At 40.0% G+C, this 27,928-nt stretch overlaps 1 protein-coding gene across 4 annotated transcripts in view; it reads left to right on the top strand.

Moving 5' to 3' along the window:
• The window catches only part of NUP153 (nucleoporin 153), a 43,728-nt gene that overhangs the window by 446 nt on the left and 15,354 nt on the right, over positions 1-27,928 (top strand). For all 4 annotated transcript variants that reach the window (XM_069008069.1, XM_069008068.1, XM_069008067.1 and 1 more), the window contains exons 2-10: positions 15,961-16,177; positions 18,391-18,639; positions 19,846-19,985; positions 20,069-20,197; positions 21,950-22,066; positions 22,190-22,234; positions 22,331-22,384; positions 25,528-25,674; positions 26,380-26,432. In XM_069008069.1, the coding sequence (XP_068864170.1) occupies positions 15,961-16,177; positions 18,391-18,639; positions 19,846-19,985; positions 20,069-20,197; positions 21,950-22,066; positions 22,190-22,234; positions 22,331-22,384; positions 25,528-25,674; positions 26,380-26,432 (1,151 nt within the window). The remainder of the gene's footprint in view (positions 1-15,960; positions 16,178-18,390; positions 18,640-19,845; positions 19,986-20,068; positions 20,198-21,949; positions 22,067-22,189; positions 22,235-22,330; positions 22,385-25,527; positions 25,675-26,379; positions 26,433-27,928) is intronic.

Here is a 27,928-nt window from a genome sequence, read left to right as displayed (position 1 = left end):
GCGGCCCGCGAGGAGGGAGGGAAGGGTTTCCCGCCGGGGCCGCGGGGATTGTGGGATTTCCGGGCGCTCACCCCGCTCCGGCACCGCCGGGCTGCGGGGGGATCCTCGCCTCCCCTTTGTCTCCCGCCTGTCCCCCGCTAGGCAGGAGGGAAGGCGGGAGGAGGAGGAGAAGGCGGCGGCTGGGAATGGGTAGGTGCGCATTCCCTCTCCTCGCGGCTGTGGCGGGCTAGCTCCCACTCCGCGAGATGCTCGTTTTGTCTCTGGGCTGCGCGGTTTAATCGTGGTTACATTGATCTTAGCTGGGTTACCGAGTTGGAGTTACTCGTCAGATTTAAGTGCATCGCTTCCGATATTTGCCTTTCTTTGCAAATTCCAGGTTGCAAATGAGTGTGAGGGTGCTGGCTAGTTAGGCATCTTCCATTGTTGGTGGGTTGTTTTTTTTTTTTTTTTTTTTGTAGAATGCTGCCTGCAGAACCCTTAGGTCTGCATCTCGCGTTTTCTTCAGTGTCTTGCCTGTACCTAAACGTGCTGATGCAGTGCAAGTGGAACGTAATTCATAAGGCATTTGTTTTCCTTTGTATTGTAGGACAGAATAGATGGATAACAGAAAAAAGCAGTTTTTAAATTGCAATACAAAGATCCCATGCCATTTAGAGTGGCTGCAGGGAGTAGAAGCGGAAGATTCTTCCCAACTGCTGTTTGTCAAGGAATTTCAAGATGCCTGGAGACAGTGCTCTGGAAGTGCCTTTCACATGTATTTATGAACCTGAAATTGACTGTAAAACCAAAGCGTTTACGTTATTAAATCGGTAATATAAGTCAGGGGATTAAATATTATATGCAAAATTGAGGGTGTGTTACACACAAATTGTTGCTCAATTAGTTTTTATTATTTGGGAAGTACTATACTTCGTCCTTTGTATAGCACACTGATCAGCAGTGTTGTCCTTGTAAAGCTGGCAGGGTGACGCTTCATCCAAAGAATCACTGCACTTGCAGAGCAAACGTTGAAAGCTCTTACATGAACAACAGAGTAACGTTGGAATTGCAATATCCCACATGTGGTGATACTCTGTAGATAGCTGATAAAACTTACAGATGAATTAAAAATAATTAGGTTAGATGGTTTTCTGATTGTTTTATTGTCTGTTATCTCTGTGTGTTTTCTAGTGGGTTTATTTAACAGTGCCAAAGCAAACGTGCTTGGGGGGATATCTGTGGGATTCAGCCCAGAGCATGGATGCTGCAAATCAACTACATAGATTAAATTAGGAAGTAATATATTGGGGAAGAAATGGTAGATAGGCAAACCAGTAGGTGTCATATATGTGCATTTGTTATAAGGGATAGCTTTTTAACCCTATGCAGCTCACTAACCTCCATTACATAAAAAGATGAGCTCTGGGTAGACAGCTAACTTGAACTGGAATTAATTGACAAGTGTTCATATTTTCAATGTAACACCCACTCTACAGAAGTATTCTGTGGTTTGGTGTTAATTGTCTCTCAGTAGTGAATTTGGAAAGACATGGAAGTGCTCAGTGCAGTCGGGACATGAGGTTATATCACTGATTCTGGTCTCCCGCTCCCCTAACTATTATCAATGAGTAAGCTCAGAAATACTGTATTGGAACTGTTCTATGTGCTTGGGGTCAAGACTGCAGTCCTGAAAACTCAGTCTCTTATCATCAAGCTCTGAAGGTGCCTAAGCACTGAATGCCATATAGCCAATACCTTTAAAGTTATTAGGATATCTGATTCTTTTCCCCTTGTATGAGAGATGAGTAGCATGATGCCAGGCTTACAATAGTAAGTCTGTTGTGTTCTTCTGATGTTGTTATGCTTTCTTGATGTTGTTATTTTGCCATAGTCTCACAGGGAGCTTGGTCAGGTGGGAATTCTCCAATTGTGCCCAACGTACTGCAGAGTCAGTCTTCTATTATGTTCAGTGACGGCTTTATAAGACAATTGGAAGAGGAGATGGTACTGCTTTTCAAAGATGATTAGCTAAAGTGTTTGTTCAGAATGTGGTAGACCCTGCTTCAGATTTCTTTTTTGCCTAGAGGCATCAACCTACATCTTCCACTTTCTGGGCAAATATCCCAGTTGCCAAGTTGTGTGTTGTCTTCAGTTGTTCTGACTGAAATTGTGTTGTTATCCAGAAAAAGAATGCATGATTCACTGAGCCAGGAAGAGGATGTGTAAGAAGATGTTACCTTCTGAGAGTGGAGACATACAGCCTCTGATCCATGATTTCAGAAGTTATTTGTCATATATATTCTTGGAATAAACATGCAAAGCGCAGAATTTCCTGCCCTTTTCTCCCCAAGTGCCTGATAGAGCCATATTTCATTATGTTTGCATGTGTGGTTTTTTTAAGTGTGGAGCCTTTTATAAAATCAGTCTCAAATAGGAAAGGTGAGCAGATGCTGCTTGGAGGATGTGACTTGTAGCTTGTATCTTCTCTTGGAAGGTGGAGATATGGGTAGATTTCCCCCACTAGGGAAGGAACTAAACCACAGTATTTTCCTTTCTGGGCTACCACCCTGCCTTATAAGAAGTGCACTGTCAGCAGCTGTATTATTAAAACCAAGAAACAAAAAGTAGCAGCACCATGGAGTAAGGATGGTGTTGACTCACCCAACTCACCCACCATGAAGATTTGAGGTGTGGGAGTCATATCACAGAACAAAAAGAGCATTTTTGTATCTCCGTGTTGGGTGTTCTTGGAGTAGAATTGTGGAGTTCTTCCCATTGACTGTGCTTTTGTAGGGGCAGAATGTTAACAGCTCCACACAGCATTGACTTAGGTTACACTGTGCTCAGCACGCTACCTGTTTACTTGGTCATCCCATGCTAAAATACCCAGCCTCCTCATGCACTTTTTAAGAAGCTTTGGCACTTGGGTTAAAATGACGGCTTCTTTGAGAGCTAAGCACATGCCAAGTGAGGGAGCTGTTGTGTCCAGCATCTGGGTTTCGTCTTCCAGATGTGGCCCCAATGTTTCTAAATGCTGGCTTTGGATAGACTGATGATGGGAATTACTGGTGCAGTTGTATAAATGGGAGGGATGTTTACATTGTTGACTTATTAAACTGCTTCTTGAAGAGTATCTGTATGTTCCTATTGTTAATTTTATGTTTAATTTTGCGCTTTCATGTGCATGTGTGTGCACATGCTGGTTTACTTTGGAGCAGTGCCATTCTCATCCATGTAACAGATTTCAGAGATTTTAAGTGTGACTTGAAGGAGAAGAGAATAAAATAACTTTTCTTGGTAATTTTTTAACTTGCTAATTAAACATTCAAAGGAAAGAGTCAGAGCACTTTGATTATAATGTAGATGTCCAAATCCAAAGATGTTTTCCTTGATGAAACTAGTTCAAGTTTCTACATGTGTTGTAGTTGATCTTGTGCTGATGTAGTTAGGACGTTACCTGGCAAAGGGGACCACAAGACCAGTGAAAGCCACTTTCATTGATCCTGTTCCTGAAAGCCTCTCTGGATTCGTGAGTTTCATCAAGTCCCTTGAGACATCTTATAAGGTTTTTCCCAGAGGGCCTAGCTACAGGATCAGGAACTTAAAACTGTATGCAGCAGTATCTAAAGTATTGCACTGTTACCTGCTGGTGTCTTGAAGGTAGGCCTTGCTTGGCGGTGTCTGCAGGCAGTGGGCAGAAGGGATCTTAAACCACCAGGTTTATTTTGTGAGGAAATTTTTATACTTTGGTGCTAAAGAGTTTCTAGAGTAGCATATTGAGTAGTGTAACCTAGGTAGTTTCATAAACCTTAAACAGGAAAATACTAAGTAAAAAGTCTTTATTAAGAGTGTCCATATGGACTTACACAAATACAGTTTTACTGTTTTAATTCCTGTCAACAGATTTGCACCTTGAAGCACACTTAGGTCGTTGTATTTGTATGCAACTCTGCTTGATTTGGTTTAGTAGTAAGCTAGCACATTGAGCTAAAACAAATAGATTTGAAGAAATGTTTAATGTGTATTTTTTTTAAAAGGCAACCCAGGACAATGGACTAATAGTCAACATCAGAAGTTTTGTCTATGTCCCAGCAATATGATACTGTATTAGCAAAACAGATGTTTAAATTTGGTACTTGGCTTTCTACTCCTACTGTAAACAAAAATGTATCCTAATTGGGAAGAACTTGTAAAACTGAGATATTGACAGTTTTCTCTCATTTAGGCTAACAGTACTGTGCACTGGTACAAATTGTAGATGATGACTGCTATAGCATTTCATTAATATTCTGGGGTTTGTTTCAAAGTGTTGTTGTGACAGTCTTGGAGGCTGTGGAGTGTTGGAGAAAAACAATATTAGTGAGTGGTATCTTAGGAGAAGAAAAAAGCAGATGAAATAATTGACTGTGTTAGCTGGGACATTGCAAATTGTCTTCGATTGCTGGCAGCACATCACTTCCTCTGAGTTATTTATTCCTCCAGTCAGTAATTAGAACCAGTTCTTGCTCCCCTGCCATGGACAAACTGAGCTGCTGCTGATTCTAACAACTGTGGCAGGACAGAGTTCAGAATCTCTTTTGCACACGCAAAAATGTTTGAGCAAAAGTATTCCAGATTGGTGCAGGTGGTGCCATAGCATCATGTGATGAAATCGTAACACACTGGGATGACTGGCTCAGTGTTCATAGGGCAAACGGTGGATGTTGTTTACCTGGACTTCAGCAGTGCCTGCAGCATGGTCTCCCATGTGATCCCTGTTGTCCACTTGACGAAATATGGACTTGTAAGGTGGACCATAAAGTGATTGGAAAATTAGCAGGACGATTGACCTTAAAGGTTTGTGACCAGCAGTACAGAGATCCAGTGGCAGCCAATTGCTAATAGAGCTCTCAGAAGTTGATATTGAGGCTGATGCTGTTACATGTCTTTATCAACTACCTGGGATGAAGGAATGGCATGAATCCTCACCAATTTCCCAGATAATACCAAAGCTTGGGGAACTTCAGCCCTGTTGTATAATGAAGAATAGGGCTGCCATGGAAGAAACTTGACAGAAATGGGCTGTCAGGAACCTCATGACTTTTAATAAAGGCAAATGTGAAGTCCTTCATCTGGGACAAAACAACCCCGCCTACCTGCTGGACAGCAAATTGAACGTGAGTCAGCAGCACGCTCTTGAGGTAAAGAAGGCCAGCTGCATACTGAGGGGTATTAGTAAGTATGTGGGAAGGGTGTTAAGGGAGTTGTTTTTTCCCCTACATGCAGCACTTCTAGGACTACATCTGGAGTGTTGTGTCCAGTTTTGGCCTCTCCAGTTAAAAAAAAAAAAGACAAGAAAAACATATTGGAGTGAGTCTGGTTGAGAGTAACCAAAATGATGATGGGGGCAGAGGCCCATGGCTGAGAGAAATGGGTGCGTTCAGATTAAGAGCAGCAAATACCTAATAAGAATATAGAGAAGGTATAGCAAGGCTCTTCCAGGAGATTAATAGCAACACAAAGAGACAATGGACTCAAGATGTAAAAATGAAAATTCTTATTTCATATTAGGAAAAATCTTTTAACTGTGAGGCTAGTCAGCGTGTTGGAGGAACTGCCCAAAGAGGTCTCAAAACCCAGGTGGACTCAGCTGTGTATGACTTGCTGATTTTGGCCATTCTCTGAGCAGGAGATTGTAGTAGGTGACCTCTGGGGTGCCCTGCAGCCTCTGTGTGTGCATGGTTCTGTCAGAGCTGCTACAGCTGGACCACAGAGCACACACAGGCATGGTTTCAGCATAAATGTCACTGTTACTCTAGGTTGGTAATCCTTTTGTTGGTCCATCCTCTAATTCTGTCTTCGGGGTTGTGCTGTCTCTTGAGGGAGGAAATAATGCCTCCATCTCACAGTTGCAGTTTTTTCAGAGAAAATTGCGAGCTTGCCCTCAAAAAGAGAGTAGCTAAGAGGCTTTTTTCTACTGTTGCTGTTTTGCAGACCAGTTTTTTAAAATGTCCTCTGTCTTTCTTAGTGGTAGGTCATGATTTTTCTGCTATTAAGTTGTAAAAAATCTTGGGTTTTTTGCTTTTTAATGTTTTGTGTAATCAATTTAGTATTTATTGTGCTGCACTTGGCTTGGTGCAACCCCGAGTATCGGTGCAAGCTGGGGCATGAGTAGACTGAGAGCAGCTCTGCCAGGGACTTGGGCTTGCTGATGGATGAGAGGCTGGATATGAGTTGGTGATGCACGCTTCCAGAAATCCAGGCCTATTCTGGGCTGCATCCAAAGCAGTGTGGCTAGCAGGTCGAGGGAGGGGATTCTGCCTCTCCACTCCTCTCTGGTGAGGCCCCACCTGGAGTATTGCATCCAGCTCTGTTGGACTGAGGTCAAAGATGGGCCTCAAGAATTGTCAGGGGGCAGGAGCACCTGTCCCGTGAGGACAGGCTGAGAGAGTTAGGGCTGTTTATCCTGGAGAAGAGAAGGTTCTAGGAAGATGTTATGGTCACCTTTGAGTACATAAAGGGGGCTTAGACTCCTTTAGCTGAAGGAAGGTTGATTCACGTTGGATATAAGGAAGAATTTTTTAAAAAGAGGATGGTGATACTTTGACACAGGTTGCCTGAAGAGGTGGTTGAAGCTCTGTTCCTGAAAACATTCAAGGTCAGGTTGGATGGGGCTCTGATCCACCTGATCTAGTTGATGGTGTCCCTGCTCATTGCAGGGAAGTTTGGATGAGATGACCTCTAAAGGTCCCTTCCAACCCCAAACATTCTATGAATCTATGCATGTTGCACTTAAGTATAGGATGTTCGGGTGAGTGTGGCTTAGTTGAGACTACTGTGGTTTTTTCAACTAAACATAAGTTCATCTTTACATTCCCATTTGCTGGGATGAAATGTGTATGCTAACACAGGTACACCAACATGTATTGAGTCCTACAGCTGTGAATAGCACACACAGTTTGCGAATCCCTGTGCCACTAGAAAGCTTTCTTTCTCCTTGCTAAGGCTGCTTAATATTTTCTCAGTGGTTCTGCTCTTGGAAAAAGTTGTGTGAGAGTGTCTTGGGGAGCTTGGCTGACTTTGCTTTTAGTTATGACTGTATTTTGAATCATATGTTTTTGAAGAAGGTATGTCTCAAGACTCCTTCCCTTATTAGAGCTCAAGGCCTGGCGACCTCCTAGACTGAAGTAAACCAACCAAAGAGCTAAACTGTTTAGTTGTCATTTTCTTTGAGACTGGATTACAGAGAGGCACTGAAATATTTACAGTAACGAGATACAAAATTGGTGAGACTGTAATACAGGTGTATTTGTAATTAAAATCATCCTAAGCTAAACAGATGAAAACAAGGTTTAAAGTGATTTAAATGTAGCTGTGTTTGGGAATTGCTGTGAGGCAACCAGATACATATTAAATTTATTTATAACAGTGTTCTAATGCCAGCCTTTATTAAACTTACTTTACAGAGTTGTAGAATATATACAGATTTGTAGATGCCATTACCTTCAGTCACTAAAAAAATAATCTCTATGTGAAATGGCAATTTTTCATGTTGCTGGTAAGAGAACAGTGTTTGAAGATACTGGTTATATGTTTGTGAGAGGCTCTTGGTTCTGTCACTTGCAGTGTGATGACAAAATATGGGCAGAAAGACACTGCTGCCCCTCACAACTGAAGATTACTGCCCTGCAGCAGAGCTGAGGCTGCCTGGGCTTTATAGTTTAGAATATTACCTTAAAATGTCAAAGAATGTAACAATACCCCTTGCTGCTGCAGCTAAAGCAACTGTATCCAAGGGTCATTATTTTGATTTCTCTAAGGCGTCAATTCTTACATTTTAGAATCTAGTCAGGAAGTGTATGCACCAGGGTTAGATATGTCCAAGTTTAAAGTAATTGCAAGTTATGCTGGTTTAGATGAATTGTGAGGCTTAACTTTTATATGCTGCACAATGTGTGTAGGAAGTAGGAAGGCTTTGAGTTTTGCTGAAGTACCAAATTATCACAGAGTAACTAAATGCGATTATTTGGTTACTTGATTGTAATTTACTGGTTCAAATTTGTGAGTTAGATAACATACTGAATGTGCAACATGATTGGCTGTACATTTTGCAAAATGACTAGCATGTGGTATTGTCAGCTTAGTTTGTAGATCAACATGGACAGAAAAGATATTTCAAAGGGAGCATGTGAATATTTTACTGTCTTTTGCTAATACTGCATTATATTTTAAAATTTAATTCCAGTATTCTGGTTTGAAGACTGTTTTCCAAAGTGTCAGGAGTGAGATTTTGTTGCATAAGTACTTAATTTTGTGAAAATGCTTCAAACCTTCAAGCCTTGTCCTCACTAGGAGGCACTGGACACGGGGATAGACGTCAGCAAGCTGTGAGTTGACCTCAGATGGCATTTAACTGTTGTTTCAGGAGTTGTTGCAGAATTTGAGCTGCCCGTTTTTGTGTTTTAAATACATAGCTTATCCTCACCACTATGTGCCATAGATTAGCCTGTGATACCATGCTTTGTTTGTGAGGGCTTTTAGGCAAAATGGCATTGAAAATGTTTAACTGTTTGCTGGGAGCTTAGTACACTGTAGCAGGTAGAAAATCTGTAGTTTGGGGTATGATGTATTGATAACCCTTGTATGCATAAACTTTTTGGCTGTAAATGCAGGAAGAGGAAGACTTTGCCATTACCAGTTATGTTTGGTGATGTTGAAATACTGTAATGAATTGGGTCTTATTGTATATAGGATACCTGTAAATAAGATAAACAATTTTATGCCTACATAGTGTATTTAAATCCTAAATATAAAATGTGTGTTATACTTTGCTAAATCTGATAACTTGTGCTAATGGACTTGTAAAGACCATTTGGTGCCATGAGAAATGTACTTCTCGATCATTGTAGTTTTGAAATTCTTGTCCATGTGGTTATGTTGGAAATAAAAGTAAAAATAGTAAGTTTAGACTATAGGGTTTCCTTATAGGAAAGATATTCTGAGCACCATTTCAATTAATATAATTCTAGATACTGCTTATGAAACTTAGCTGGAGACACACTGTGGTAGCTAAGTTGCGTCAGTCTTTCAGTTAAAAAATATTAATTACTTGGAGTTCCTTCTTAAATTGGGAAAGAAAGAACTTTAAAAATGCTTGTAAAGTTGTAAGGGAAAATAGTCTCATGAATCTTAAACTTTTTGGTTTTGATGCTGATAGATTTCTATCTCAAAGTGTGAAACTGAATGTAATTTGCAGCACACATTGCTGATTGCTGCTGATAGTTAACTAGTGCTTAATGTAGTGCTTCCTAAAAGAAAGAAAGAAAGGTACCTTGTGCTTCATGGTGCCTTTTGTAATGTCACTGTGTCAACTGAAGGTGTGGACAAAACTTGAGATAAAACCATGCAGTGTCACAAGGATTTAACCTAGGGGGTTAGGCACTGATTTCTCTCTCAGAGCATATACTGGTGTTTTGCTCTCAGTTGTAAGTGATAATGATGTGTACAGATGTGCAAACAGTGCCAGAAAATACCTGAATTTCCCTGGAACTTTTATTCTAAAGCTAACTAGACTAAGGAAAATAAGGCTCACTTCAAGCAATAAGAAAGAAATACACTGGCATCTGGTAATACAGTCCCTTCTTCATGACTTTCAGAAATAAATCTGAACTAGTCCATTTGCCTTAAATAAAAGTGTTGTTTTTCAAATGTTACATAATTAATAGCGTTCCTGAAACATATTGTTCATATTAAGTCATAAGTGTTATTGTCTTTTTTCTAAATGAAATATCAAACTCTGCTGTCCTACATCCAAATTGAAGCCACTCCCTAAATAGCAAAAGCAGTGTTAGTCTAAGCCAGTCTAAGTCTGCTGCTGCAAGAGGCAATCATGTAATGTTTCCACTTCTATTCCTGCTTTTGCATGAGCATTAATGCAGGCATATGGTAAGGTGCACCAGCAACCTGATGCCCCTGAGGGGTAGTCCTCACTATCACAATCTATAGACAGATTTTTGGTTGGATCTATTTAATAGAGCCTTGATACAGTTTCTCATTTGTTTGCTTATATGTGCTAGTGGAAGCACGAGGGAAGGGTGAGTTGAAGAGGAGAAAGGGACAGTGTCTTTAAAGACAGTACGAACACAGGATGGTTGAAAGAAGGGAGAATTTTGTTTCGTGTTCCTCTGGTCCTGGCTGCCTGATCGTGCTTTCTCTCAGGCCAGTTCTGGTGCACTGAGCCAGTTCAACTCATTAGCCCAGCAGAGAAACACGTACTTTTTGCCAGATTAATGAATTCATCTAGTATGGAGAGTAGCCTGCTATGTGCCAGAGCTGGCATAAGCTGACTGTGGGGGATGGAGGGCAAGAAAATTCTTTTTTGGTGTTTGGAAGTGGTTACATTGATCTGCTCTATCTCATTGAACATCACTATTAGGGGCAGGTTTTCTTTTTGAGGAATTACTGATTCATATGTTCTAATAACTTTAACTTTGAAATTGGAAGCAAAGTCTCTGAGAGGCAAGAATTTGATGCTTTTCAGATGTATGTGTACAGTGAAGTAGAAATTAGCTCTTTTATCCAGTTGCATATTTTGCATCTCTGACAAATTTCTGTAGGTGTATGACAGTTAAATAATTTTTATATGATTTTTTTCATACTTAAACCTTCTGGACTGAAACAAACTCAATTACAAAATGGGTGCTTTCGAGTAATGTGTCACTGCTGAGTACTCCTGCCAGCACTTTCCCCACCCTATGCTGTGTGAAAGACCCTTGCAAGCTGGAACAACTGTCCTATTCTGTAAATATTTTTGGCCAAGAAATAGTCTGCTTTTAAGTTTGGAATTCAAACTGTGACCATAAACTACTGTTTTTTCTTTCTTTATATAAATCCTTTGAAGAAATGGTATTTTAAAGTAGTAAATTACGACACCTGTTTGTTAACTGATATTTCTGTCTACATATCATTTGCTTAGTGTTGCAGCCAGCATGGGTTTATGAAAGGCAGGTCCTTCTTGACCAATCTGATCTCCTTCTGTGATAGAATTACCCACCACCTGGTGGATGAGGGAAAGGTTCTGGATGTTGGATGTCATCTGCCTAGAATTTAGTAAAGCCTTTGACACCATTTCCCATGGCATTCTCCTGGGGAAACTGGCTTCCCATGGTGTGAATGGGTGTGATCTTTGCTGAGTAAAAAACTGGATGGACGGCCAGGCCCAGAGAGTGGTGGTGAATGGGGTTGCATCCAGCTGGTGACCAGTCAAATAGTGTTTGCCAGTGCTCAGTGTTGGGGCCAGTCCTGTTTAACGTCTTCATCAATGACCTGGACAAGGGTATCAATTGCATCTAAGCCAGTTTGCAGATGACACCAAGTTGGGCAGGAGCATTGGTCTTCTGGAGGACAGGAGAGCTCTAGAGAGGATCTAGAAAGGCTGGATAGACGGGCTGAGGCCGGTTGCATGAGGTTCAGTAAGATGAAGTGCCGTGCCCTGAACTTGGGTTGCAACAACCCCCTGCAGAGCTGCTGGCTGGGGTGTAAGGGTGGCTGGAAAGCTGCTCAGTGGAAAAGGACCTGGTGGTGCTGGTCAACAGTGGCTGAACAGAAGCCCATCTGTGCCCAGGTGGCCAAGAAGGCCAGTGGCATACTGGCCTGGATCAGCAATAGTGTGGCCAGCAGGACCAGGGCAGTGATTGTCCCCCTGTACTGGTGAGGACATGCCTGGAATCCTGTGTTCAGATTTGGGCCACTAACTACAAGGAAGACACTCAGGTACTGGACTGTATCCAGAGAAAGGCAATGGAGCTGGCACTTGAGGACATGGTTTAATGGTGATCATGATGATAGTGCTGGGTTAACAGTTGGACTTGATGATCTTAAAGGTGTTTTCCAACCTTAATGATTCTATGACCTCATGAGAAGAGGCTTTGGACCCTCCAAGGAAGGATTTAAGTCTTCGAGACAGGACTTTGGGCCCTGGAAATGGCCTTTTGGAGGTGAGAAAGAGAGTTTGAACTCTGAGGTTGGATTTTCATGGGTTTTGGGCCCTACAAGGATGCTTCAATACCACAAATGAAAGCTTTCCCCCCCTATAAATGGGTCTTAGGAGGCATAGAGGAAGGCTTTGAGCCCATTAGATTGAAGGCTAAATCCTAAGTAGGAGGCTTTGATTCCTGAGATGGAGGCTTTGGAAACCAGGGTTTGGGCCTGAAGATGTGCCTTTGTGCTCTATAAAGAAGACTTTGAATTCTACAGATGAGGCTTTGGACCTTCCAAATCAGACTTTGGGCCTTCAAAATAGTGGCCCTTCAGGTTAGTCTTGAGACCTAAGGAGCAGGGCTTGAAACTTAGCAATGAGTGTTTCTGCCCAAACAAGGAGGGTTTGGACTCCTGGGTAGCAGTTGGACACAGTGATCTAAGAGGTCTTTTCCAGCCTTAATAGTTCAGTGATTCCATGATGTTAAGCCGGTATGCCTTGGAGTAGCTGTTACTGTAGTTACTGTTGCTATGATGTTTGTATACATAGACTTAGACCTAGCAGGGCTGCAGACACTTGAGATGATGCACAGATTTTGAAAAACTGTTTTAAATACCTATTCATAAGCTACTGGGTCTTTCCAGTGGGTTTTCATTTTTCTCAGCTTTCCTGCTGGTATTTTTTGGGATGAGTGCATCTGAGGTGCAAAGATAGCAGTTGGTACTGACGACAGCTCAAACCTCTGAAATCAGTCAGTTAAGGAGTAAAACATGTTCACTGAATAAAACACTGCAATCACACAGTTGGGATTGCCCCACTACATCTTCTGCCCTTTCATGATACTAAGTTTGGTGCCTGTGTGGCCTGTAGAAATGAGAAGTTATGAACATTAAACTGCATGCCAGTGCCACTTCCTCTGCTCCCAACCTGAGACTGGGAACTAGAACAGTTTTTGTGCAGTAGCATGTTCAGAGTAGCTGTAGTGAATGAAGCTGTTCTGGAAGGGACTAGTTCATAATTGTGGCATGAGGAGATCAGGATCTGAGCAGTTTGCTGGAGAATAAGCCTACTAGAGTTGTCTGCTGTGTCTTTTGTATTTAATCTCTGAAGATCTGTTGGCATCGATGAGATGTGCAGTATCCTTGTAAGCCTTCTAGAAGGATTAATGATTCCTGTGTGGGGAGATTGGATGAAAAAAGTGCAGAGCTGGTGACACAGAAGTAGTAGAGGGAGAGTGCTCTGCTGCTGACAGAGTTGGCTTGTTTGCATGTGCAGAGAGAGGGAAAGGGTGTTCAAATTCATATGCTGAAGTTGAAGAGTAAGAAAACTACAAGTTACGGTGAGATTAAAATGTCAGCTTCAAAGACAGCGTGAGGTGTGACATTTTACTGAAATGTTGTGGCAAGAACAAGGCATATGCATGTTCAAATGTGTAGTTGGTCAGTGGTACCTTAACTGCTCAACTTGATCAGGAATCCAGCCATAGAGCTTTACTGATTGGCTTTCAGCTCTGATGGGCAGGTAAGAGATGATGGAAGGAAATTTTATTTTGTTGTTGTTGTCTGTGTGTATTTGAATAGGCATACCTGGGGTGTGGTGTATTTTTAGGGGGAGGGTGTTTGTTTTTCTAGTGGGATCCATGTGTGATGATGGCTCATTCATAATGCTTGCATAGTTCTTTTACAGTGCCTTTAATATTTTGCAGATGGAAAATGTAGGTGCCTTTACATGTATTTTGCTTTCTCTTTCTTTGTCACTAAGCCAGCATTATTCTGGAGTATAAAACTATGCTCCTTATCTACCACTGTGCCTAAGCCAGATGAAACAGGCCGTTAGTACTTGGTACAGTATGACTGTGCTGAGTTCTAGCTCATGCATTGGTTTGGGAAGTTACCCTGTGCTACCCAGCTTGGAATGCTGATTATGTGGAGAATGGAAAGGCTGCCATTTGCAGGAAAGGGTCAAACCAGTCTGGTGTCAGATACGGATGGTAAAATGTCATCTTGGTTAATGACTAGTCTAGCTACATTCTCCAGTTACTCATTTGGATTACTAATGACTGGGTGTTTAGTCTTCTGGATGCCTATGACTTCTTCCATATTGAGTCTCAGGCAGCTTTCAGTCCTGGGAGGATTTCCTCAGCAAGAGAATCATACTGGCACCTGTTTTATGGCCAGTAATGTCTTATTCTCTAATGGAGAGACTCTCTAGCAATAGTGAATGTAGTAATGCCTAGCTTTTTGGAAAGAACATTGCCTTGAATGCAGTTTGTGTCCTGACCATTTGCTTATTTTGGCAAATTTTGACTCCTCTGAGTTCCTGATATACTTTTAGTCATAGCAGCAAAATATTCACTCCCCTAAAGGGGGACAGTGTGTCATAAATAAAGGTGAAAATGAGGGGCTGGGAACAGACTGCCCTTTGCTGGTGCTGGGCACTGAACTGCTTGTGAGCTCTGGTGCTGCACAGTTTTTGTTGTTGGAATGCTGAGGCTTAGTATTTATGTAGAATAGCAGCAACACTAAGCATGGCATATTAGTGTGCATCTTAGTGTGATGATCGTGATAGATGTGGATTTTATGCTGTATTCTGTCTGGTTTAAGCTGTCCCTAGCTAGTTATTCTTTGTGCAAGTAAAAGATTAAATTACAGTTCCTTATGAAAAATGTCAAATTGTAAATTAAGATGACTTTCTTTCTGTGAAAAGACTTTTGTTTTCTGCCTTCCCTTTCTCCTCTTTGCCAGGCCCCCTTCTAACTCCAGATTCAAGGGTGTCCTGTAAGTTGGTGTTTGTGTTACTGTGTATGGAAGATGTGAATGACAGATATGGGCTTTTTCTTTCATATGTGCTGATTTTTTTAAGAAAGTTGAATACAACAGAGTTCTTGTTTCAGAGTTGTTTACTAGACTAACTACTACATGTTCAAAGAATATTCTTAATTTTCTACACATGAATAATAATTTTTATAAAATTTTGTTGCCTAAACCCAGAAAAGTACCGAAGTACCTTGATGCATGTGTTAGGAACTGGCAATGAAGTTCAAAAAAATCTTTTTAAACTCTTGTTGCTTTTTGGTTTCCAGAGCACTGAAATTGTGGACGTAGCTTTGCTGCTTGCTTCCAGCTTGCAGGGGTTAGCAGCTGGTTCTGTGGCTGCAGCCAGTGTAAGAGGGGCAGCTCCATGTTGCAAGCAGTCTGCTGTGCAGGGTTGAGATTGACAGGAAAGCGTGTTGAAATTTTGAGGACCTGATGGGGAGCAAGTGACTGCCTGAAACAAAGTGTTAAATAAATATTTCTTACCAGAATGTAAGCATTACAAATAATTGGTAAATGTCAAAATGGAAATGCCTGGTATGTATTCAGTAACTGCTGAATATTAAGGTTTGGAGATACAAAACTTTAACATACCATGAAATGAAATTTGATCAAATTGAATATATTTAACAGTCCTTTAGTAGGAGTCTGTTGTTCAACTCCAGCTGTTTCTTCCGAGGTCCTTTCAGGATACCCTCACTGTTCAGTGCATAGTAGTGGGATACACATTGTTCCTTCAGTTCAGCATTAGGAAAAGAAATATTTAAGTTCACTGATTTTAGTAGCTATTACTGCTCATCACTATTGGTGTAGATAATTGCTGAGTTTCTGGGTTTGATGGTTTTTCAAGTGAAGGTGTTACAAGGAAAAGTCCTGAAAAAACAGCATGTACATCAGGAGTTATTTAGAAATTGAATTTCTTGATGAGCTTGTGACTTGACAAGCCTTTGGTGAACTTCAGCTGTAGTTTCAGAATCTGGAAGTTTTGCCAAGGTCACTAGGAAGTGCAGAAACTGATGGGTTAGTAGTAAATCAATGTTAGGTGCACTTTTGTCATTCATGTTCCAGAGGTATAGGAATTTCTTGTCAAGGATCCACCACCTTCTTATCTTACTCATCTGAATACTGCTGTCTAATGTCTGTCTTCGAGGTCGGTGCAAAGTTGCATCCCTGAATATGCTGCTGACTGTGTTCCTGTATTTTTCTTTCAAGCTGGGGCTCATTAGCAGAGTGACCGAATCAGTGAAAAACATCGTGCCGGGATGGTTGCAGAAGTATTTCAATAAAAGGGAAGATAAATGTGTAGATACGAATGAATCGGCAAACGAGGAAGAGAATCCAGTAAATTATCACCATAATTATGCAAATGAAGATGCCTTGGTAATTGATGGGAGAATCACGCCTGAATCAGCAAGAATTAATTTAGAAGGTATGTGAAATATCATTTAGTATTCTGACCATCTGTATTTATTCACAGATTTCTAGTTTTGAATCTTCATTTCTAGGGGAGGCTAGAAGGAGCATTTGGACAGAAAGAAAGCAAACAACAAAAAACCCCACAACACCCTAACCGAAACGACCAACCAACCAAAAACCCCAACCAAAAATAGCCCCACACAAAGCAAAATCAAAGTAAAAAACCTCAGCAACTCAGTTTTTAGAACTGGCTCAGCTTCATAGTTTAAACCTAATTTCAAAATATACTGGAAGTTGACTTACAGGCCTTGGAAGTCATGAGTTAACTTCAGGTAGTCAACTAGCCAAGTGCAAAATATTGCTAACATTCATTTGCAAGTGTGTTGGGTCATGTTTTCTTTTTAAAGGATCTGGAATGAAAGTTTATCTAATTGCCTGAGGTAGTAGAAACACTAATTTGTTTTGTTGTCCTCAAAAGACCAGATGCTAGAATGCCAGAGGAAAATTCCCTCATGTGTCCTGATTATTTTTCTTTTCTTTTCCTTTGGGCTTCTTCAATCAATTTATTACATTTCCTTGTTAGTTTAGTGGAGATCTGGGGAACTTTATTTATGATGTTACTTTTTTTGAAATATTTTGTAACATTAAGGTGTGGCATTGCTTGGGGTCTTTGAAACTATTTGGATCCTTGGCAAAGAAATTTATAACCCTTTTACCATATTAATCTGTGGTTTATATCTATGCTTCTCACTGTTTCTGTAGTACTCTCTGTATATGCTCTCATTTGAGTTTCTCTTAAATTAGCAGTTTTGGGAACTCAGTTCTTAATTAGGTGAGAAATTTTGTCTGAACACATGTACATAACCATCTGTGTGGACAGTCAGTTGCTTCTGTTGTTGGCAGAATGAAAAACAATGAGGAAATGCCTTTGTCACCAATGTCATCTAATTGTAAATAAAGAGCTTTACTGCTCTCTGTGTAGCTGTAGCTTGAGAATAAGTTTGTATAAAGGGATAGAGAAGGTTTTCATGAATGAGTAACATGTGTTGGCTTTCCTAAAGAATTGTGTGAAAGGACCTTTCAGTGAGAACAGCTGCATGGCAAACTTTCTAGCTCCAAGAAATCAGGAGCAGATGGGACACCCTAGAACCGTCAGTAGCTTGTGTTGCAGTTCATGGATGTTGTAGTCTAATCTTTCTAGCTATAGTTAATAATAACATTTTTTATTATTACTGGTATTTTTATTTTAGAAAGCCTGTTTCTTTGGCTCTGAGGCACCAATTTGCTAGAGCCTGTATTCTTTGCTTGGCCAGCCTTTGGTCTCATAATGCTTTCTTTCATCTTGAACAAGACAGTCCTAAAAATCTACCAGTGCTTTGGAGAATTAATTACTAGTACTGCTGTGCTTATGAAGTTTGAAGTGGCTAGTTTAAGCTTCAGTGCAGATGTCAGGATGATAGTGTCTCAAAGTTATGTTCACACCCGGAAATTCTGGGAGGGACTGTAGACATACGGATATCAGGCAAGATGGCCATTAATAGCTGTTCTGTTCATGGGGCAAGTTGGAGCTGTGAGACCACCTTTTGCAGGACACTGGCAATGTTTACAGACCCTTTTCAGGAGGAAAAAATGCCCGTCTTACAACTGAGGCCATGTTGCTTACTTGTCCTTTGTGCCAAAATCTCAAAAACTAATAGATAGGAGGTAATTTGCCTGTAGCATGACCTGATAGAATTTGGAAGGGAGAATGATGACACCAGAACAAATAAACCCCCCCAGAATCTCTGCAAATACACATTTTCATGCTTCATATTTATACTAACATCATCTTTTTTACAAGATGATAAAAACTACAGAGTTGTCTGTAACTTGTCAGGTAACCTCAAATTTTGGAAAGCTTATTGCAAGCATTATCTGGAGGAGAAGGAATTTATAGATGTTTGATTTAGCGAAAGACACAGTTTAAGCGCTTGAGCACAGGGTCAGAATTTGGTGTTGTAAAATCCCATCAAGTACTTCTTAATGCGACATCAGTGCTTAGTATTGCAAGCAGTGTTGCTGTTGTAATCAGACAGATGAAACCCTATCTGGGTGAGGAAGTTAAATTCGGCTTCTCTATTTTTGTGCTTAGAACTTGGCAATAAGCATGGCTGTTGATAGAAAACAGGTTTTGGCTTCTGTGAGCTTGTCTACAGGGAAGCTGATTGTCTCGCTGTTCTTGTTTAGAACCATCCACAAGCAGGTCTGCACTGAACTTCTCAGATGTGTTAACAAGGCCCTCTCTTCACCGGAGCCATTTGAACTGCACTGTATTGGATTCCACAGTCCCACACTGTCAGCCCTCCACATCATCTTCACTTGGCATCGGCAGTCCTGGGCTGTCCCTCGTAAAGGAAATAAAAGATTCTACCTCTCAGCATGATGACGATAACATCTCAACAACCAGTGGCTTCTCCTCTAGAGCATCTGATAAAGGTAACTTGTTCTCTAATTGATTCGCTTGATAACATGAAGTACTTCGTATTCTTCAATATTCCACATTGCTTTAGTAAGTAAATAGGCAGGAGAATTCTTAGTAGGAGAATGTGAGCTCTGGATGTTAGAATTCAATTTAAATTTTAGTATTTTAGAAGTATGTAATCCTGTCACCTTTTAAATATAACCGTGCTTGGAATGCATTTTTGAGTCCCTGATATTCTAGAGAGTCAGTGCTGATAAATACAATTTTAGCTCAATTATCTGTAAATCTTGAATGGGGATAATAGGAGATGAAGATGACTTGCTGTAGCTTGATAGCTAGGTTGATTGCCTAGAAGGAGGAGTGACTCAGAATATCTCGCTCACAGCTGGTTAAATGTGAATAAATATGGTTGACAAATCAAACCACAAGATATTCTCCTATTTTTTTTTTACCAGGAATCAATAAAGCAACTATTTTGATTGAACAAGTTTGGGCTGCTTCTTTTTTTTCTGTTCCTGGTAGAGGTCAATACTTACTTTGTTTTTTGTCTCACTGAGAAAGAGCAAATAGCAAGTTTGCAGATTTTTCTAGTCCCTCATATGAATGGTGATGGAGGCATGCTCAGCCAGTTCTCTGGAGACCACAGGCTGACAGTTCAGAGTAGGTGTTGCCAAGGTGTATCAATATAACATGAGTTTGCTAGAACTTTCTGGTGTGTCTCCATAAAACATACGGAAAATAGGTGGTTAACTCTGTAAATTCAGCCTTTGGGTAATTTTTCAAATTTATGACCTGGTCAGTTTTGTCCTATGCTGGTTTCCAACCCTCTACTGTCATAGGAAAAACTTTGTATCATTAGAGATGCACCATTGTTTATGCAGTTCCTTTATTTTACCATGAAAGAAGAAAAAATAAAATTGTGTTGTATTGGAAATGTGCTATTAGCTTGTGAATACTTTTGAAAGATGACTGAAAGGTCATGTATTTGCAATTCTGTGAACAGATTTTAGTTTCAGAGTTGGTACTTGGGTTTCATACCATATGTGAAATTAATCTTTTTGAAGAGCTCTGAAGGTTAGACTGATGGAGAAATGAGTGTTAAGGGACTTTTCCATTCTGTAAGATGTTTTGGTAGAGAGCTCTGGAGTTTGTGTGATGTTTAACACTATATTTCTCTATATGCACAAGGCATTTACATACAGCATTTGTCCTTTTGGCAGATATCACAGTTTCAAAAAATACTTCAGCACCACTGCTCTGGTCCCCAGAGGCTGAAAGATCTCATTCCCTCTCACAGCATCCTGCATCTAGCTCTAAAAAACCTGCATTCAATTTATCTGCTTTTGGATCTCCCTCTCCTGTAAGTACTTGCACAGTATTAATTTTAGTCAAGTTGAATGTGTAGCCATTTTACTAACCACTTACCGTAATACCTTTCTGTAGTCACTTGGAAACACTTCTGTCTTTAAGACAAGACAGCTTGGGGATTCTCCGTTTTACCCTGGAAAGACCTCTTATGGTGGTGCAGCTGCAGCAGCAAGGCAGACAAAAGTGCAGATTTCTGCTTACCAGGTATGAGAATAGTAGTGCAGTGTGGGGGAGAACGTAATGGAAATACAAAAGGGGGAGCTTGGCCAAAAAAGCTGTGAGCAGGGAACTTAATTTGAAAAATGTGGCAACAGTTCCTATCTTGCCCACGCAACCTACAATTTTTGTTTAAGTTCTTGAGTAACACTTCATGTAGAAATGCTTATCATAAAGCACGAGAATGACAGTAGCATCTTAGTTGTTGGGCAGTTTCTTGTAGTAGGGGTTTCCTCTGTTATGTCTTGCAAAAATTTCCGTTTTCTGCCATGGTCTGCTTCTGACTGTATTATGGTGAAATAACATGTAAATAATTCCAATGACGGCATAACTTTGAAAACTTTGTTAATAGCAGCAAAAGTTACTTGCCTGATACTTGCTTGTAGATCTTACACAAGCACTCCACTCAAACTATGAATATATTGTGCATTTTTAATACAGTAGTATACAAAAGGCAACTTTGCTAATCCTTTGCACTTCTGTTACTGAGTGGGAGGCAGGTGGTCCTATATGCTATATCAAGATAAACAATAAGGTGCCCCCTGTTTTACTGTCATTCAGATGGCTCTTGAGAAGGGGTGCTTGTTCCCAAGTGTTCTTTGTCGTCTAAAATGAACCAGCAAATTAAAAATCATGATTACTCTCAGCTAGAGTTGAATCTAAAAGCAAGTCAGTAAAATCTGATTTGGTTCTAATTTATTTAAATTAAAATGTCCTTTATTAAAAAAAGTCAAAAGGAACTTTAAGGAACTGAAAATAAGTTTGCTGGACCTATTTTGGCAGTCTGTTTCTGCTCTGGAACAAGGGAACTTAAAATTTCCTGATTCAGGGAAACCTTGAAACTTGTGGGTTTTCCTGACTTGGTGTTTGAGTCAAACTTCAGAATATTTAAAACTTCTGTAAGCTAGAAGTCCTCTTTGGTCAGTTGGTTTTATTTTTTACAAAAATCGTGGATTATGTTGAAAAGAGAAAGCAAATACTAGGTTTTTAAAGGAGAGACAAGCTTGTTTGTTAATGTGTACAGCGAGTCTCACTTGCGTGTTCTATGTGTTGTGTGATCTGCTTCCTGTCTTCACTTAGCCATGTGGGAAGCACAGTGTGGTTACATGGGAGGTATAACATAGTTTTTTTTAAAAAAAAGGTCATGCTGAAGTTTTTTTTAAATTATGTTAATTCGTGGTACAACATTTACTTTTTCAGTGTATTATGTTTAGATCTGGTACAATTCAAATCAGATCTGTATCTTTCTAAACAGAGTAAGAAGATCTACAGTCAGCTGTAATCTTGGGGGAAGGGAGGAAATAATAGAAGTAGAACTAGAAATTCCTGATGATGATTGTATACTCTGGTTTTAAGATGCCACACTTACACCACCATGAAACTCCAAGATCTGTTTTGCTACTGAAAGTACTTTACACAAGTCTTTGCTTCAGTTCTGTTTTCCTGATCACTGCTTCAGAGACCCTACAAACCTAACATCATCCATTTTTTGACCTTCTACATTTAAGGATTTCTTTTGTTACTTTATCCCATGTTCAAGATATGCAGGGCCCCACTTAAACTTCTGTGAAGTCAGTGGAGTATATCTTTCTTCTTCATGGCTTGAATGTTCAGTGAGTGCGGTTTTCTCTGTCATTACGAGAGTATTGGCTGTATCATCAGTGTAGCCCTAGGGCATAAAATAGACATGTGTGAAACTCATAATCCAGCATCATAATATTGGCAATGCTAATTTTTCAGCCACCGATAAAAAGACAGATGAAAGCTAAACAAGCAAATGTGCAATCCTATGGTGTGACAAGTTCCACAGCGCGGCGCATCTTGCAGACATTGGAGAAGATGTCAAGCCCTTTGGCGGTAAATGGCACTCCTTTTAACGTTTTGTTCCACGTGTTTGAAAAACATAGTAAATGTGCCAGTATAGGATGAAGATGTTAATGTCATGTCCGGTTTAATTTATTGCACCTGTTTTTTCAACAGGATGCTAAAAGGATTCCATCTTCTGTTTCTAGTCCACTGTCTTCTGTAAGTTGATCACAAACCCCCTGTGTTTTTGTTGGATGGAACCCTCTCATAGGAGAAAAACCATCCTCTAATATTTCGGCCTTTTCCCCCTGTTAGCCTGTGGACAGGACTGTGCTGAATGTGACTAGCTTCCAATCCAGACAAAACCAGGTAAGAACCAGTAACACGTTAAGCTGTGATAGGTAACTTTCTCTGCTTTACAGCTCTTAAAAGAAATGTCACAAACCTCAATGACAGCATGCACATGCATTCAAGTTAATATTAGCCTTATGTGAGTTATAGCTGCCTTGGCTGCGTGGAAATCGCTAAAAATGTCTTTTCTATCCACACTAGATGAAGGACTGTGAAGATTACTCAGGTGGAGAATTATATTATCTTTTTGTGGTGGTGTGTTGATACGTCAAGAGCAACTTCTCTAGAACACACAGAGTGGTTTTATCTTGTCCTGCAACCTGGGGTTAAGTTGCATGATAACATTCTTGTTTCAGAAAGCTTTTTCTTGCAGAAATAACCAGAAATAGAAAAATATTGATTGAGTGATTGTTCAGATCTTGTGCAGATTTCCATGTTTATTTTAAGCAAAAAGTAAATACTTACATTTTTTATTACTACTCAAAGCAAGGAGAAAATTGGAAAATGGTTAAATTTTGTTACTTCTGTAAATTTATGCTTCTAAATTCCTGTTTGGAGGTAGCACTGAATTGTTGCTGTGGTAAATTATTATTTCCTTGTTTTTGTTTAAACAATGTTGGAATATTACATTTATTAAGTTGTGAAACCACAAGAGGTCACATTTAGCTCAGGCAACCAAAGGAACAAAAGTGGTTTTTCTTCCATGCAAACTGCTGTTGTAATGAGGAAGTGGACAGAATGTGTCAAGAAGTTTCTATGCTAATCACTTGGAGCATAATTAATTCTGCAGTCACTTAGGAGTTTATAAGCATCTCAGATTTCCTGTACTGCCTTCGGCCATATGATAAATTACAAGAATGTTGAAAAGTAGAGCATATAAGTTCTTTACCACCTCTTAAGCATTATCCCAGTAATTGAAAACAAAGCTGATACGGATTCTCAGTTAAAATGCAGAACCACACCTGTGATGAGGCATTAAAAAAGATCTACCAGATTTGCAGCATAGACCCTGACATCAGTCAGAGAGTGAGTGTTGCACACAGCTGTCACTGGGTAAAAATAGAGAAATTGTCTACTCATAATGCTAGAATTCATAAAATTTGGCCGGGAGAAAGGATGAAAAGGGAGGAGGGAATTGTATGTGGCCAGAAGAGGGTTGTGTGTTTTCCTGTTAAAGCAGACAAATGATTGATAGGACACTTGAACACTCAGGCAAAACTTTTACAGGTCTTTTTTTTTTTGTGGTATTTTTCTTATTTTGAGGATTGTATTAGTGTACAGTTAGTGTATTGAACATGTTACTGGGTTATTGTTTTCCTTGTTGTACATACCTGTTTCACTAGTTTGATATCCTTTTACAATAATGTCATCTGCCTGGCACGTGAAAATAAGGTGGCAGATGTACTTTTCTGGATTTTTGTGAGGCTTTTGATACTGTCCCTCACAGTATCCTTCTGGACAAGTTGTCCATCTCTGGGATGAGTGGGTACACACTGAAGAACTGGCTGAACAGCAGGATGCAAAGGGTTGTGGTGAATGAGGCTACGTCTGGCTGGTGACGGGTCACCAGCGGTGTTCCTCAGGATCAGTTCCAGGGCCAGCACTGTTCAGTGTATCTGTCAGTGATCTGGGGGCACAAATCGAATGCCCCATTAGCAGGTTTGCTGATGATATGAAACAGGGAGGTGCTGTTGACTCACTTGAGGGACAAGAGTCCTTGCAGAGGGATCTAGATAGATTCAAGCATTGGGTAGTCATCAATGGGATGAATTTTAACAAATCCAAATGCCAGATCTTCATCATTGAGATGGTGGGACTGAGTGCACTGTCAGCAAGTTTGCAGGCGACACCAGACTGAGTGGCGCAGTTAACACATCTGAGGGATGCCATCCAGAAGGACCAGGACAAGCTCTAGAAGAAGGGGGCCCATGTGAAGGTCATGCAGTTCTGCACCTGGGTTGGGGCACAACCATCTGTTGTTGATACCAATTTAAATAACAGATACATCCTAAGTCTCATTCTTCTTATCATCAGGGCTACAGATTATTACTGTCTCCACCCGGCTCTGTGGCTCACATGTGTGCATGCACAAACGCACGGCTAGCTTCAGTATAAAGTCGGTGACAAAGAGATGGGAAGGGTCTTTGCGTGTATTCCAACAGGAGCATTTATTGCTTCCACACTGTTGAAGGTTACAAAGGGAAAGATGAGAGAACAATGGCAAACCGGGATTTTATCCTGGGGTGGGGAAAAGGCAGGACTAGGGAACGGGGACCAATGGGGAAGCTCTGGGGGAGTGACAAGGGGTAGAGGCTGACAGCCAACCGGGGAATTCAAGCTGGGATAGATTAACATAACAGAACAATGCTTCCTGGGAGAAGCCTTTTTGGTCACCCTAAATTAACGTGGTTCTTATGGTACTAGGGACTTACTGAAAACTCTGTCTTGTAACATAGGTTCACTGGCCACCACAACAGATGATCTCATATATCTTGGGGTCTTTTGGGGTCTTCCTTCTCTATTCAGTTAAGCCAGTTTTGTAGAATGTACACTGCTTTCTGCTTAAAGTAGCCCTTGTCTGTAAAAAAGCTTTGACAAGAAAAGTCAGACCAGTACTTTTAAGAGCATCAAATGCAAATCTAAAACATTGGAACATATATTAATGACACTAATTTAAAATTATTTTACAATTTATTTTTTTTTAAGTGTAACTTCAAAGGAAGAAAATGGAGAAAAACAAGAAACCCAGAACCTGGTTTAACACTGCTTAACATTTTCAATATTAAATTAATGGATTAAGCCAGTAAAAAAAAAAAAATAAAATCACAATGAGGGCAGAGGAGAGAAAAGGGTGGGAGCATATTATTGTAACATGAGTTATTTTGCTTATAGCAATATAGTTTATTTTGTCTGTGAGGTAACTGCCAAATTGTGACGCAGAATTCAGTCAGGCTTTGACTGTTCCTGTAGCTTTTTGGATTTTATAACTGATTTTCTGGTGATTTCATTCTGCAAGCTAAATGTTTTCAACACTTCCACATCGTTTTCACTGGTGCTGAGACTGATGGGAGGTTTATAGTTCTGTAACTTTTATCATCGGTAAATGCTGTGGTAATTTGAGTGGGTGCGAGGATAAATTGATTGCTGCTTCCCTTTCAAAGATGGATTCTCAGCATCCACCTGTCCAGAAACTTGTGACACCAAAGCCAATCTCCCTGACAGGGAGTCGAATCACATATTTTAAACCATCTCTGAAATCAGCTACTAGTTCCAGAAAAATTCACCAAAGGGCAGATACAGACCATCAAGTAAGTAAATTTTCATGTCCTAATTTGCCTGCTTTTTGCAAGCTTAGAATGTGTCTAACCAATCTACTAAGGTACTGTTTCTTGCAAGAGCACCAGTAGTATACTTGGGGTAAGCATTTAGAGAGTGGGAACCATTGTGAAAGAGATACTTAGAGGTTTTATGGATATATAGTTGTATCTTTGGCAGACTAAGTGGCTGGTGCTTATTGTCAGAACGTGGTGGTGTGCTTTTGGGCCAGGGTTTTTGCAGTGAATGAATATTAAAATACAGAAACACGGATTTCCTTTGCATATGCTGCTGTACAGAAAGCTGATGGAACATGCTGGTGTTGTGTATAAAATGTTTCAAGTCAACTGCTGGCTCCAAGTGAGATTTCTAACGATTACCAATTCAGATCACTTTTTTAATTACCTATTCTGATCACTTCCCTTGAAACAACACTGGTATCTCTTTCAGAAAAAAATCACCCATGGTTCCAGTATTATTCTGAATGTAAAAATGACTAGGTATTAAATAAATGGGCTGGAGATTAAGTGGATAGTCAGAGTAGTTAGGGAACAAGCTTAAGCAGATGAGGTATATTTAGTGGTATAAAGAAAAAAAAACCAAAACAGCACAAAGTGTGTGTTTGATTGTCTTCTCTTTGTCTTTTGTTTATAAATATATTCAGATAAATCTTGAAATAAATAAAATTTATTTTGCAGGACATGATAGAGGAGAGTTTTCCTGCAGAACAGCCTGTAAAATCATCTGAAAGGTATGACAAGTCTATTAATTTAAAACACTTGAAAGAAGAAAGCCCTCTTCTTTGTCAGTACAGTCTGCATGCTTGCCTTCTTTTGGAAGGGAGTAACAGTTGTGAAAAAATTGTATTAAGGGAGAGTTAAACTATTTGTCCATCTTAACCTTCATTAGGGGAGTAGCTGTTAGTTTCAGGTAATTAAATAATTGCTTGGGGTCTGAAAGCTTTGTTGTACAGGAATTCCTTTCTGAAAAATTCTTTATAATGTGAAATGTCTTACAGTTCAGAAGTATATTCAATTTGTAGTTGGGTTTTTTTTATTTAAGCAAAAAACTGGAGGAAGATTGTTTTCTAATGCTCCTTACATGACAAAGGCACTTGTCTGCTCTGTGAGTTTGCATGAAAAACAGAAACCCTTCATAGTCGTCGGAAGACAAATGCCAGCTTGTCTCTGAAACAAAAAATTCCAGGAGAGTTAATAATTGTGCTTCTTGAGGAGATTGTATTGCATTGTGCTGCTTGCTTGGCATAGAATGACTTCAGATAATATTGATGGCTCTCCCTTCTGGGGGATTAATCTTTTGGGTAATGCTTGAATTAAGACACTGTATGCTCAGAAAAGATCTTTTTTTGAGGATTCGAACCTTTTAAAGAACAGTAGTAGGGAATCTGCTAATGTGTTGGCTCTGTGTTCATCTTCCAAACAATTCTTACATTGCCTTGGGCATTCTTTGGCTTGCAAAAAACCCCAAAGCCAACCCTTTATTTACCGTATAATAGTTAGACTTTACAGGAACCCTCTTTGGTTTTGGCAGAGGTGCAAAGAGATGTTAGGTTTTAATTGTGGGTTTTCAAAATGTTCTAAGTTTTCTTTGGTACAAATTCTTTCTCCCATGTAGAAGGGAGATCCAGGAAACTGATACTGCTTTTCATTTGTTTCACAAGTTTTACTGCCGTGTTTCTACTTTGGATGTTAGAGTAGATGGTCCTTGTATTTTAACTCTTTTATAAAGCCACTGTCTGTGTATTGTCATATTACAGAGTAGGAATACAGAACTGTTAACGGCCAGGTCTCTTCATGCAGCTAACCTGCAGTACTTTGGTACATCTCTGTTCAGCCTAACAAAAGCTGTTTAGTTTTTAAACCAGTGTCAGAATTGTAGATTGGGCTGACTTGCTTGAAGACAGAACTGTCTTTGCCCTTAGAAGCTGACAGGTGTTAATGGAAAAGAGGAATATGGGCTATCATAGACATAATATAATTCTCTGAATAAAGATTTATTTTGACAGGAGATTTTATTTCAGAATTCAAATTGATTGTCACTTTGGATTAGGGAACAGTTTGAGCATATGGCTTTAAGGATCTGGCTTCCTCTCAGTGGTTACAGTGCTAAGCAGATGTTTGCAACTATCTGAGAGGTTTAGACCAAGTCTCTTCCTCAGTCCGTTAGAAACTTGACCTGGTGTCTTCCAGTGTCATCCAGTGTACTTCTGTAATGACTGACTGCTTG

Source organism: Aphelocoma coerulescens, chromosome 2 (assembly GCF_041296385.1).
Source record: "Aphelocoma coerulescens isolate FSJ_1873_10779 chromosome 2, UR_Acoe_1.0, whole genome shotgun sequence".
In the NCBI taxonomy this organism is placed as follows: domain Eukaryota; kingdom Metazoa; phylum Chordata; class Aves; order Passeriformes; family Corvidae; genus Aphelocoma; species Aphelocoma coerulescens.
Note: the sequence above shows the minus strand (reverse complement) of the source record. Positions and strands in the feature narration are given on the sequence as shown.